Source organism: Jatropha curcas, chromosome 4 (genome assembly GCF_041381405.1).
Source record: "Jatropha curcas cultivar XTBG-Jc1 chromosome 4, XTBG_Jcur_1.0, whole genome shotgun sequence".
Lineage (NCBI taxonomy): Eukaryota > Viridiplantae > Streptophyta > Magnoliopsida > Malpighiales > Euphorbiaceae > Jatropha > Jatropha curcas.
Window position 1 is genome coordinate 5252837 of NC_143154.1, and position 14410 is coordinate 5267246.

Below are 14410 nucleotides of genomic sequence, written 5' to 3' on the forward strand. Positions count from 1 at the left end.
ATACTTATAATATTTTTAAAATTTAATGAGAATCGTGTTCATATGTCATGACCAATTTTGACACTTTAAATATAAAGAAATGACTCTATGAATAAGAGACTTTTACCAACCAACTCAGTAAAATGTAATTGTAAATTGAGAGTGTGGTGCTTGGAAATTTAATCGGAATTGGAATTGCTTGTTTGAAATATAAACAATGCTTGGAAATTGAAAAGAAATTGACAGTGATTGGAAAAGAGAAAATATTCACATCGCTTGAAAAAAGTGAAGACAAATTTGAGAAATTGAAATTTAGAATATATTTTCCATTAGGTTCTCTGTCTCAGCACAAATTAATCATAGATGAAGCTTTTTTTAAAGGTTTTTACATAAAATAATTTATAAAATTAGCAAATTATAATTATCTAGAATCAAACAATATACTATATTAAACTTGAATGCAATTTCTCCTTTTTTTTTTTCATATTGATGATAATATTTCTTGCTCCTAACCTATAACGTCTCCAAACACATGCATAAATTACAAGGTGTAAAGCGCAAGCTTAAGTAGGGGTGGTCACGGTTCCAGAACTGTTAGTTTCGGTTCCAAAACCAATGGTTCTTGTTCTAAATAATGTGGAATTGAAATTATTAGGTGATATAACCACTCCGCTCGATAGTGAAAGGCAGAAGACAATTATTAAATATAAAGCTCTAACTGATGCTGGGTGAAGAGCAAAACGCATCATTTTATTTATGGTATTAGTTAGACTGTTTTAACAAATTAAAAGTTGTTCGATGAGCAGCTTTTGGATAAGCTGGCTTGTCTTCCAGAAGTTTCATTTTCTGTATATATAACATCTCTGTAGAGGACTACAATTCAACAATGAAGAATTCATTTCATTTGCTTCAATATTTTTCACTTTTGTATTAGGAATCGAATTAAAAATTGACGGTTTCGGTTCCGGTTTAGAACCGGTCGTTATGGTTTCAGTTTCGGTGTAAAATTGAGGGCCATATTCAATTTTCTTTGTTTTTATGTTCATCTAATTCAGCCAATTATACTTTGATATGTTTAAATTGTAAAACACTAGTATTGAAATAATAATTAAGAATTAATGAGAATTATTGAAAATAAGGTAAAATTTAATGAGGATATAGTAGATAATGGATTAACTATAATGTAAAAAAGAGAGGTGAATTATATTTTGAGATAAACCAAAAAGAAAAAGATGGAATATCTTTCTGAGACAAGGGAAGTAATTGATTGCATTTTACGGTCTTAAATTTGTTAATCAAGCTTCATTAAAAAAAAAAAAAGTTTTTTACCAAAAAAAAAAAAAAAGTGAATCAAGCTATGAATCATATCTCAGATCCCCTTCATTTTTTATTATTGAAACTAACATTTGTTAATTTAGTGCTCCACAAACGAGGGAAAGGAAATTGAAAATCCCTTCCCCCGTTTTGTCTTATTCAATTCCATTTCCTCTGCACCACAAAAAATGGAGGAGAAGAAAGAAAAAAAAAAAGGTTAAAAAAACATTTTCCACTTATTTATTTATGCAACTTTCCCTTATATAAACAGTTTTTTGAAAAATGCCTCTTTCGCTATTTCTGCTTCGAAGCTCTGCCTTCATCCAATACTCGAAACAATGGTAGCTGCAGCTTCTCTTTTCTATAAGCCCACCTTCAAAACCTCTCTTTCTCGTTCCTCTAAGCTCGATACTCTTAAACCCACTTTGCTTCTTCGTCTTCCACCTACAAAATCGGTTTTCATTGGTGGGTTTGGATTTAAGAAAGCCGTTTCAAAGACCATGACTGAACTGGTCAAAACGTCGGCGTTTAGGAGTGGTGATAAAGAAGAAAGTGTGCCAATCTTTCAACAGGAAACTTTAGTGAAGGAATCCTCAGATTTTCGCCCTCAATTTATGGCCGAAGGATTGGAATCTCTTCTCAATCGTCTGGTCTGTTCTTTCTTTCGTTTGCTTTTGAATTTGTAATATATTTCTTAGTTTAATGTTCAAAGCTTCTGCAAAAAAAGTGTTTTTTTTTTTTTTTTTTCAAAGAAGAAAAATTTTGCTTAAAAAATGGTATATGATGTGTAGATGACCGAAGCTTGGATTTGGATATAAAACCAAGAAAGCTGAAGCTATAGCGTGTTTGGATTTGGAATTATATATGTTTAATGCTTTTGAATTAGTTATAATAATAACAATTTCTTAGAAATTAGTAGAACTTGCAAATGAATTCTAAACTACACATATATAGTTATTAATAATTATGCAAATTACTATAGAAGGTGCTAAATTTGAGAATTATCTACAAATGAATTCTATTATGTAATTAATTTTCAAATGAAATGAATTCTACCTTCACCCTAACAGAACGAAAAATCTTACCCAACATTATAGTGTTTTTACCCATAAATTGCCATATGGTGCTTGGTGTAAGTCTCTTCCAGTAGCTTCTCTTTTCATTTCATATGGTTGATATATTTATGTGAGATTACGTTATAGAAATTATTTAGTATTGCAAGAATCCTGGAACATATTTAAGTGTGAATGCTATTCTAATTTTTTAAGTATTATGATGCTGCAAAATTTTCTATAAAAATTCTTGCACAACAAATTATATCAATTAACTTTGCAGGAAATTATAGCTTAAAATGTTTTTGGTGCAGAGCAAGTGGCTTGTATCTATCTTGTTTGGTGCTTACATTCTTTGGATGCATGATCCTGAATCCTTGTGGATTGCCATGGGGTCTGTATTAAATGCTATCCTCTCAGTAGCACTCAAACAGATACTCAACCAGGAGAGACCATTTGCAACATCGAAATCTGATCCGGGGATGCCATCTTCACATGCACAATGCCTCTTCTACACTGTTGTGTTTTCGGTTCTTTCAAGTAATTCCATTGCCCTTTTCTCTTTATTTAATATCACTCTGAACGAGACGATATATATCCTATTATGTTATGACTGGCCATTTTAGCTTAGTACTTGTTGAATCTTATAGTGATCAAACTTTACCTGTTGTTTCTTATAAATGAATTCCACAATATTGTGTGATTCTTTTGGATTCCATGCTTTAATGTTCGGTATGAATAAGATTGTTCATTTTATTCTTATGAATTCAACATAACTAACCATTGTAGCATTTGTAAATGAATTCTGCTTCAAATTTATTTATACCAAAATATAAGTTAAGTAATTCAGTTTTTATTATAATTGTTATGAGGAAAAGATAATAAGGTTTTGTTAGTTAGTATTTCAGTTGTTTTAGCTAATTAGTTTACTATCTTTGTTTAATAGGCAGGGCATATAAACAGACGTGGCAGAATTGTAAGGATCAATTTCTGTTTTTAGATTATTTAGTTTCTATATCCCCGTTTTCTCTTTTTTTTTTTTTTCCTCCCTTTCTTCTTCATCTCTCTATCAGAGTTCTCTTAGTTTTCCCATATTTCTCTCATTTTCTCAACAAAAACTAATGCAGACTTTAGGCCTGAAGATTTCTGGTCATTGATCATGTTAATAGAAACTTCAAGATAACTGAATAATTAATGCAGTCTCAAAGTATTATTTTTGAAGTTTTGCTTTGAGATCCTTAATTCCAAAGGATGATTTGGACCAAGAATCGGTCTATGATGATTTATTGATATGCATAAAGGATCTACACACACTTTGGGATACTTGATTATGGATATGAATACAAGTTTAGGTTAATAAAGGGATTGATGCATGTCAAATATATCATCAGATTATCCATCATCTTGGAAATAAGGCTCTAGTTGGTATAAAATTTTATAAAATTCAACATAAGCAAAACCCAATTCTGTCACTTGTAAATCAGTTTTGTAGTCAAATTCATTTATGTCAAACAAGGAGTGAATCAGATTTTATGATTTGCTAAAGTGATCTCTCATTTCTTCAATATCATGTTTGCCAGTAGTGAAATTAATTTATTATCCTGTTCCAGAAGAAGACGAAATCTTTCAAATTGTATGTTAAACAAAATGGAGCAAGCATTAGTGTGAAACATTTGAATACACAACAAGAGTTTCTATAAAATCTGTATATTTTTTCTGCCTGCCATGAAGATTGTTTGTTTATACGCATGTTTGTCTATTTGTCTGTCCATTGTGAGTGTTAGTGGAGAATTTAGTTTCTCTTAGTAAATTACTAAATTCCAATGTCTTGATTGTATCTTGACATATATTTCTTGCTGCTTTGTATGTTGCAGTTACGGATAATTTCGGAGTAAATGAATTTACATTAACTGTAAATGCACTTTCCTTGGCACTTGGCTCATACTTTGTAAGTATCATGTTGTTACTCATACTGTGATATTGTGCACATGCTCATGGATTAAAAATAAAGAAACTAATGGGTTTGCAAATTAGTGAAATAAATGCAGAATATATGTAGCTTACAAACTAGTTTGAGAGATTATATTGGCAAAACATATATTTAAGTTCTCGAACTTATCGAGTTTTGCCTATTAAACTCCTGAATATTTTATTTGTCGACATTAAACCCTTCAAGCTTTATTATTAAAATTAAGCCCTTATTTAACTAAGAAAAAACAGGAATTCAAGTCATTGACAATAAAAATAAAATGGGCAATTCAGTGTATGAAGTATCCCACGTGTGAGCTCTGGAAAGGGTTGATGTACACAGCCTTCCCCCTACTTTTTTATAGAGGCTTTTCAGTGGCAATAGAAACAAAAATAAATACAATAATGATATGACATGCAAAAATCTCAATTTTCTTTTCGAGACTGAATGATATTAGATTCTTTGTTCTTAGAGCCAAAAAGAAACCCTTCCTTACCATTGTCTTCCTTCTCCTAGCTAAAAAAGACCTAATTTCATTGAGTAATAGCTGCATATTTCTATATCTAAATTAAATAAGGGTTTAATTTTAATAAAAACAAAAGTTGAAGGGCTCCGTCTCAATAAATAAAACTTTAGGAGTTAAATGGGTAAAACTCGATAAATTTAGAGACTTAAATATGAGCTTTGTTATGTATATTCGTATCAACTTTAATACTAATATATGGATCAATTAATAGGGAAAGACTCACCTACACCCAGTGTATGGGCAACCCATATATCAAATCAATTAAAACTAATTTTTTGGCTGAGGATATTTCTGACCATTAACTGAAAAAAAAAGGATAAAGTAGGAATAATTAATAGAACTTAGCAGAACCATGGAACTTTTTTAACTACAATTTGTTAGCATTTTCGAAATGCATTGTTGTGGGAAATTGTTATTGCTTACCTCAGTCAGCTGAGGATGAACAGTTCGCTTTTGCTGATCTATCATCTGTTTCTGTAGTCATGGCTCAGGGTCTCACAACAATATCACACGTTCAGCCAAGTGGCAGTTGGTGCTGCTATTGGATCCCTATTCTCATTTTTATGGTATTGGTCATGGCATAATATTGTGCTAGATGCATTTGTTTCCTCCTTGCCAGTTCGTGCTATTGTGGTTCTGTCAGGTTTTACGTTCTGCCTAGGCTTTCTTGTATATGTGATTCGTCATTGGCTTAAAGATGAAGAATGAAGAATGGAACCTTTTTACAGGGATGAAAGCGGCTGAGTTCTTTTTTCTGTAAGTCCTTTATTTCTTACAGTTTGACCTGAGATAGGGTTTATGTAACGTATTTTTAAAGACTTGATTAATTAAAATCATATAGATGAAAACGACCAAGTTTAAGTTTATGTAATTTGTATGCTTCCCCATAGGCTTAGATGGAGTTCTAATTGTCACCTTAATACAACTTGGAGATTAGTTCACAATTATTATTATTTTAATGGAAACTTAAAGAGCCATTTATGTTTTAGTAGGGTTGTTTAAGAATTTTATATTTTGGCAAGAGTATTTAGCAGTAAGGTTTTGGGCTATACAAGAATATTTTGTTTCTGTTTGAATTAAATGTATTTTGTAATATTTTGTTTTTGTTTGAATTAAATGTATTTTGGGTGTAAGAACTTAGCTCACATTTGATGAGCTTTAATATAATGTAATCAAATGCATTTGTTGTGTAATATTTTACTGTAGAAATATCTTTGTTACGTTACATAGACTGTTAAACATAGTTTGAGTCTATATAATTAGGGTTATTTTCGGCCATATTAGTTGTTATAATAATTGTTAATTGTGTTATCAGCTGTTTTACTTAGTGGAAAAAGCAAAGATGGTTTAGTAGCTATTGTTAGATATTTATTATAGCTGCTACAAAATGGTTTATAACGACGGAAGTATTTGATAAAAATAGTTATTTAATGTAAAAAATTACAAATGCAAAGAAGTAGAGCCAATTGTTGTCAAAAAAGCTAAAAGTTGAGAGGTAATGATTTATGAAACACTCTTAACATATGAAAATATTACATTATCAAATAATATAATTAACAAAAATAGTCTTATTTTGACGCTCAAAATAAGTATTTTGATCCTAATCAAAATGCTGAATGCTATCAGTATTGAGTGGCAGGAAACTACCGACCGAATTGAATTAAAAACTGAATCGATCTATATCGGTTCGATTCGTTTAGGTGCTCAAAGGAGATTCGGTTAATCGGTTTAGTTGATTTGAACTGAACATGTCGTTCAGTTTGAGTTAGTTTCATAGAAAAGTTGTGTTTAAAACTCTCGAAATGGCAAAAACCAATCAAAATCGACCGAACTAACTAGTTTAGTTTGAATAGGCTCGATTTAGATACCGATTTTGGTTTGATTCAATCTGTTGTCAAAACAATTTGATTTGTATTTTATGGTCTTGGTTCGGTTCGGTTCGGTTTGCTCACCCCTGTTAGTGATTATTTATTTCAAAGATTACTATTCTCAATATATTTTGGATTACAACGGAATCTGGATATGATTGGAATAATAATGAGTCTTCCTGTGAATGTCGATTCATCTAATGTGCAATTGATATAACGAGTATCCAATTAAACATACGAATTCTTAAAAATAGGAGAAAAATTTTATCTTACCTTGCAACTCACTGCTGGGTTAATTTCATTGCAGAGATTTAATAGATCATAAATAATAAACTTATTTGGTTAATCTTACATGAACCGAATCGAAACGGGTTGATTCAGTTTTTAACCAAAGAATAAGTACAAAATTTTATTTTTTTAAATAATGAAATCAAATTTGTTACTGAGATTAAAAAAGAACGTTCAAAATCATAACTATTTCAATATAACTGAAAATTTTTAAAGAACTAAATATCTAAAAGATTTTGCAATTCTTACCAAAAAAACAATCCTATTTCAAGAAATTTGCATTTCATTCACAATTTCAACAAAACATGCCTAAAATACGACAAGAGTTATTACAAGAATATCTATACAGAAAATTTAATTACAAACGATTATTATTTATAGGCCCAACAGATTTATTTATTTAAACTTTACGACTTATTACAATTGAATCCATTTTTAAATTTCTTGCTTGTAAGTTTGAGATTAATTATACCTCAAAATAGATTTTAGAAAATTTCACTCTAAATGAATGTCAGTTATTTCAGTTAAGTCCAATTTTTAAGTTTAAGACCAAATTAAGATAGTTTATTTTTTTTCAGGTCAATTATGTTTAATTTTATTAAAAATAAATAAAAAATTATTTCCAAATTTTTAAAAGACAAATTGAAAAAAAAGCAGAAAATCAATACACAAAAAAAATATAGCAAAATTGGAATTCAAGACCAAAAACTATAGAAGTTAATTTTTATAACATTTTGTTTTTGGGTTAATCAAATAAAAAAGTAACACATTTAAAAGATAAAAAATTAGAAATAAAAAAAATAAAAACTTGTAAATTAAATAATAATAATAATAAATTTTAAAAATAAAGTGCCATTTTAATAAATTGCAAAGTTTAAGTTAAGTAAGTCTATTAGGCCATTACTTATACATGGTTAAAGGCCACATGAAAGTAGGGTTCTAGAAAATTTATGCATAATAAGCATAAATTCGATGTAACATTGGGTAAATTTTACCTTTTGTTGCTCATGTAAGTGTCATACAAAGATAATTCTCCAGTAAACCAGAAAAATAAACTCCAAAATGTTCATCAAATGTATTAATCTTGTTTCACTTACACATTAGAAAATTTTGAAAATAAAAAATCTTATGAAGAAGACATGATAAGTGAGCTCTTTATGAATCTGTTTTCCAATTAAAATCAATCAAACCTCTGTTTTACAATGGTACAACTGTTTGGTCCTGATTTCCAACCAAGGTTCCCATGTTTGAATCCCAAGTATAACATAAGAAACAGAGATATCAAAGAAAAATGTGAACTTGATACATTAGAAACAATATCATTGAATCTACCAAATACATTCTAACCTCAAAACTGAATGCACAAACAATGTCAAAGCTTCAGGAGTTTGCAAGAGCAGAACAATTGCTTTTCTGTAATTGCACAAGCTTAATAAGGAAATAAAAATCTATGAAACTCTACCCAAAAATATCATTGGATCAATCCCATGGCAAAGCATTTGTGACTTTATGTTATGCCGATTGCTGCATAATTTTAAGCTGCCAAGAAAGATGCAATCAATATATTTGCTAGATTCTTTCCAAAAGGTCACAGACATACTATGAATGCATACCCAATTAGATGCATCAGCAACTCAATCTCATCATCCATCATCCATCATCTCCACTTACCCGCTGCTGCCTCTCGCCTTACCCTCGACCTCTATCACGTTTCTCTTCCTGCCATAAGAAGATCTGATACAGCTCAACTTTGCCATATTTATTATAGGTATCTTTTTGTAACCATAAGAGTAAGCTTTTTCTAACTATTTCTGATCTGTATCATCAGATAGTCTTCTCATCATATTTTATGAATTGCAGCTCTTAAAAAAATGTCTGCACCAACAGAATTAACTTCAATTTATATCAAACGGCAAGGCACAACATAACCTTGGCTAATCATTGAAATCATTTAGAAGGGAATCATTTTCAATGGCAGGCTTGTCTGACTTGGAGGCTAGTAAGTCAAGCATCTTATATATATCTTCACCCTGAGGATGGGACTGATCACGAGACACAAATGCAGTAACTCGATCCTTAACCTTAATCCAGGACCACCCTGGATCCTTAATTATCCCTTTTAATCTCATCAGCTTCCTTGCATTTGCTGCTTCCTTCCATCTTCCTTTGGCAGCATACAAGTTGGCCATGGTAATATGAGTCACTGCACAATTTGGATCTAATTCAAGAATCTTTTCTGCTGTATGCATTCCACAATCAACATCACCATGGATCCTGCATGCTCTAAGAAGAGTTGACCAAACAACATCATCCTGTTGAAATGGCATGCTTTTGATCATGCTCTCTGCTTCACTTAATCGTCCAGCTCGGCAAAGGAGATCAATCATGATTCCGTAGTGTTGTTTTGAAGGATAAATTTGGTACTTATTAGTCATTGAATTGAAGTAGTGGAAACCAAGATCAACGAGTCCTGCATGACTGCAAGCAGTAAGAACACCAATAAAAGTCACAGGATCCGGTCTCAAACCAATAGGAGGAATCTTCTCAAACAAATCAATAGCATCTTGGCTGAATCCATGTTCAGCATATCCATTAATCATGGATGTCCATGACACAATATCATCACTTTCCGCCTCATCAAAAATTTTTGAAGCTTCCTGTATGCTCCCACATTTGGAATACATATTGATTAATCCACTTTGAACCATTACAGTTTGTTCTAGTCCAACATGCAAGGCGTGAGCATGCAGTTGCTTCCCTTGCTCAAGAATTGCCATGTTTCCACAAACACTCAGTACACTGGCAATAGTAAACTCATTTGGTTTAGGTCCTTCCCTTATCATCTGTAATAGATATTCAAATGCCTCTATCGCATACCCTCCTTGAGAGTATCCTGCAATTATTGTGCTCCATGAAACAACATCTCTTCTGGTCAATTCTTGAAATACCATTGAAGCTGCAGTTAGCTGTCCACATTTGGAATACATAATCATAATAGAATTTGCCACTGATAAATAACCAACCAGACCAAGACATAACGTGTGGGCATGTAATTGTTCACCCCATGCGATTCTCCCAAGATTGGCACAATTGGAAATGATTGCTGCAAAAGTGAATTCATTAGGACTGACACCTATTTCTTTCATTCTTATAAATGCTCTAAGAGCATTTTCCTCTTGACCTGTCTGAGTATATGTTGTTATAATCATCGTCCATGAAACCACATTCCTTATGGTCATGTTTTCGAACAAACGCGAACCATAGTCTAATTTCCCACATTTGTTATACATGGTAGCAAGAGTGTTTGCCACAAATGAGCTTCCTTCAAGGCTTCTCTTCAAGGTTTGACAATGAATCTCTCTACCATGGTTCAAATCGCCTGAATTAGCACATGCCTTTAATGCAATAGCATATGTATAGGAATCACACACCACGTTTGACCTCCACATTTCAGAAAAGTAAACCAACCCCTCGTTACTATAACCAGCATGAACAAGCCCTGTTATAATAGCAGTCCATGACACGACATTCCTCACAGGCATATCGTGAAAGATTTCACAACCTTTTTCAATTTTACCAATTTTCATGTACATATCCAGTAGAGCACTACCTACAAATACTGAGTTAACAAAATCAGTTTTTACCGAATAACCATGCAATGATTCACCAAAACCTGCATTCAAATTGAGTCCACAAACTTTGAGTGCAAGGCTTAGTATAAAGGGGTCCATAAGCAATCCAGGCTCAACCCACATTTTTGAAAACAATATTAAGGCTTCAGTAGCGTTCATAGCTTTGACATAGCCAGATATAAGTGTTGTCCATGAAACCTCGTCTCTATGTAGCATTTTTTCGAACATTTGGCGGGCGTCTTGCAAACGGTCAGTTTTGACCAGATGCTTCAATTGGGAGTTGATTTCGATCATGTTTATGGGAATTGATTTGGGGCATGAATACGCAAGCAAGTGGTCTCTGTACTCGGTGCAAGCAAAGCTTGAGACTGTACACAATCTTCTGATATAAATCCTAACTGCCAAAGCCATGGCCATGTAGAGGAGCTTTAACGCATGCTTTTAAATTGATACATGGAACAAGTACAGTGACGCAAACCATAAATTCTTTGGATTACAATTACAAAAAGAGAGATTATTGTCGGTAGCATCGGCTCACTTGAATCCTAACGGATAGTCAAAATACAAGGCCAAGGACAGGACTGGCCACGGGGCGGGTGGAGTTTTAGGCGGGTATTCAATTTATTTATTTTTGATTAATTTTAGTATTATTAACAATTACATTTTATACTGTACACCAAAACATAGTTAAGTGGTAAGTGCCTATATGATTTGACAATAGATCTAAGTTCAAGTATATGAACCGGACATAGAATTTACTATTAAAAGCTAATAGAGTTCGTTGATTTTTTAACAAAACAAAAGAATTCGTATCCTTTTAAACAATGAAACTAAAAAATATAATATTAGATCTTTCCACTTAGAGCTGATCTTGACAAAATATATAAATTTTTATAGTAACAATTAGTCTGTTAATTGATTTTCACATTAAAATAATAACTCATCTGGATCTTCTATAACTAGATTATTTTTCCAATAATTTGCAACATATAACGAATATAGATGAGTTTCCGCCGCTATGCGTCAATAGCATCAATGGAGGAACATGCCGCACTACCAGGGTTCATCGATCAAAGATCCACACCTGCAAATTATGATCTAAAGTCTCCAACCAAATAAAATCAAATACCATAGTTTTATTTAGTAATAAACCCTCACAAAGAAGGAAAAGAAAATCCAAGTATGGAGACAACCAACAACAACACAAAACAGATCTGTTATAAGAAAAACAGATTTGAGTTATTAAAAGCAAAAGAAAGTGAAACGAAAGAGGCGGTAGAAAGTAGGAGATAGGGGAACCGCTACTATACAGCAGTAGCCCCAAACTAAAAATAGGGTTAAAAAACTAGAGAGAAAAGAGAGAGTTCCCGAATGTAATGTGTTTCACCATCAGAGGATTTGATTAGCTGGAGTGATCTGCATTTCTAATTAAGGAAATTAAATACGAGTTTAACACTCCCTCCATCCCATATATATAGGCATAATTTGACTTTCACATTGATTAAGAAAAACTAATTAATATGGTTGAATTATATTTTTTATTTAGTTTTTCCCCAAAATATCTCTTTATAATATTAAATTATGGACATCAATTGAGAATGTGGATGTAGATTAAATAGGAGCAATGTTAGGAAATTAGATACTACATGATGTTCTTAAAAAGAAAATAGGACTAAATTTTGAAATAGACAAAAAAGAAAAGTGAGCCCATATATATGAGATGGAGGGAGTATGTAACTAGGTGAAGGCCCGCACTTTGCACGGATTGCTCTGTTATTGTACATTATATACATTATTTGGTATTACTTGGTAAGACAATCATAATTGCTAGACCTTGATTAACTAAAAATTTTATTATTATTATTTATGCCTTTGGATAAATGTTCAACATACTTAAAATGTTATATATTTTAAAATAAAAATTTAAAAATGAAAATATTAAATGTCACGACCTGTTTCCATGGGCCAGATAGACACTAAAATCCAGGTAAGCACAAGGCCACCGAGACCCGTAGTAAGTCTAAGAATTACTAAGCCCAAATACCAGGCCCAATTAAAATTTTCATCTGTTCATATATCGATAGCATTTTAAAGGCCATTTATTTTATAATCATACATCTTATGAAGTCGAAGTCCATATTTCATAATAAAATATAGAAGTGCCATGATCCATATAAATTTCAGGGGAAACAGTCAAATAAATACAAATATTATATCCGGCCCATAGCATGTAAATATAATCAATAATCATAATCGGGCCCATCTATGGCACCATCAAACCATATTGTCATAATTTATGGACTTGTTCCTTCATAAGAACCGATAAAGATTTTAAATTTATTACAAAAATATTCGAGTAGCTAACTCCCCCATTCATACCCCATTAGTCCTAAGTAACTGTAGGAGTTGGATTATTTATACAAATAGAGCTTTGATACAAAAAGAAGTTTAAAGTAGTTAAAATTTACATTAAGGCTCTATTGATGATGGGGAACAGAGCTATTTGTCAAAAAAGTAAAAAGATCTTTTTCCTAAAAAATTTAGATACAACGGGAATGAGTATAAAACTCAGTGAATAAAAATACATAATACTAAATCCAAACAATCAAACGATATGTCCCTAGACTCTTCTAATTGAGCATTCATCAGTCATTCAATGTCAACTATAGCACCCACAAATAATAGCAACCATAATGCATACCAAGTGGTCGTCAGTTAGTGGAATCACCTTAACAGGGCAATACTCACCCTAAGCATGCTTTAATATCAATTATATAATCCTATGGTCCTATGACTTGTGTACCTAGGGAGCCCACCCCTGTTCGGGCGAAACCATAATCGGATAAAAATATTTTTCAATATTTCTTTATAAAAATATTTTTCATCACATGTGTCATAATCCGAAGTGCACAGGGGGGTGCCGCTCCCACCGCTTACGGCCCCTGTTGGCATTCTCACCATGTCCGTGCTCTCAATTCCCAAGTGATCCACGTCGTCCCAACTCCCACACAACAATCACATTACATTAAATACAAAGCATCCAATTACTGAATATGTTAATGCACATACATATATATATAAGGTAGACATATTTAAGTACTTGAAAATAAATAAATGCAAGATTTAAAAATAAATTATGCATCCATGCATTTGGTAAAGTATCATATATTATTACTCACAAAGAGATTCCTAGTTTTGCTGAGCACTAGGAGCAGAGGAGGAAGAAGGTCTCGCTCTATCACCAGCTAGAAAAAATAAACAATCTAAAATTAATAACTATTTTTGTTTATTTATAGAATTTGAATTTCTATACTTAGAATAATATTCTAAAAATTCTATTGAAAATTCGGCAAAGTTTCCCTTAAAAGTTCAACTTTTTTCTCCTGATAAAATATCCCTAATTCTCATTAATATATAAAGCCTATTCATCGAGCAACATCCATATCAATAAACTCCGTCCACCATTAACAATATTCATCAAGATCTCATCCTTAATATCCAACCATACGTTTTGATTTAAACAACATCAATATCAACAAAATTACATTCCCAATCTTCAAATGCATAAATATATATCAAGTACTAAATAATTATGGATTCTAAACTTAATAACTAAGTACAACTTGTTAATATAAATATTATATACTATATAACTTAATTTTATTTATAAAAGAGATAAAATATTCTATTCATATTTAAACCTATCTAAATAATCTAAATCTTATTATTTTATTATACCTACTTTATTAATTAATCAATATAAATTTGCTAAGGTCATAAAA

The 14410-nt window shown here is 31.7% G+C and overlaps 2 protein-coding genes across 2 annotated transcripts; one reads left to right on the forward strand and one right to left on the reverse strand.

Moving 5' to 3' along the window:
- Positions 1-1546: 1546 nt before the first annotated feature.
- On the forward strand, positions 1547-6033 carry LOC149496752 (lipid phosphate phosphatase epsilon 2, chloroplastic-like). Its single transcript, XM_089720502.1, has 4 exons — positions 1547-1943; positions 2660-2885; positions 4220-4293; positions 5321-6033. Exons 1-4 carry the CDS (start codon positions 1632-1634, stop codon positions 5546-5548), a joined length of 840 nt encoding a protein of 279 aa, XP_089576628.1. The 5' UTR covers positions 1547-1631; the 3' UTR covers positions 5549-6033.
- A 2242-nt stretch (positions 6034-8275) lies between these two features.
- Positions 8276-11248, reverse strand: LOC149496753 (Tetratricopeptide repeat (TPR)-like superfamily protein). Its single transcript, XM_089720501.1, has one exon. The coding sequence runs from the start codon at positions 11043-11045 to the stop codon at positions 8931-8933; it is 2115 nt and encodes a 704-aa protein (XP_089576627.1). The 5' UTR covers positions 11046-11248; the 3' UTR covers positions 8276-8930.
- Between the last annotated feature and the right edge of the window lie 3162 nt (positions 11249-14410).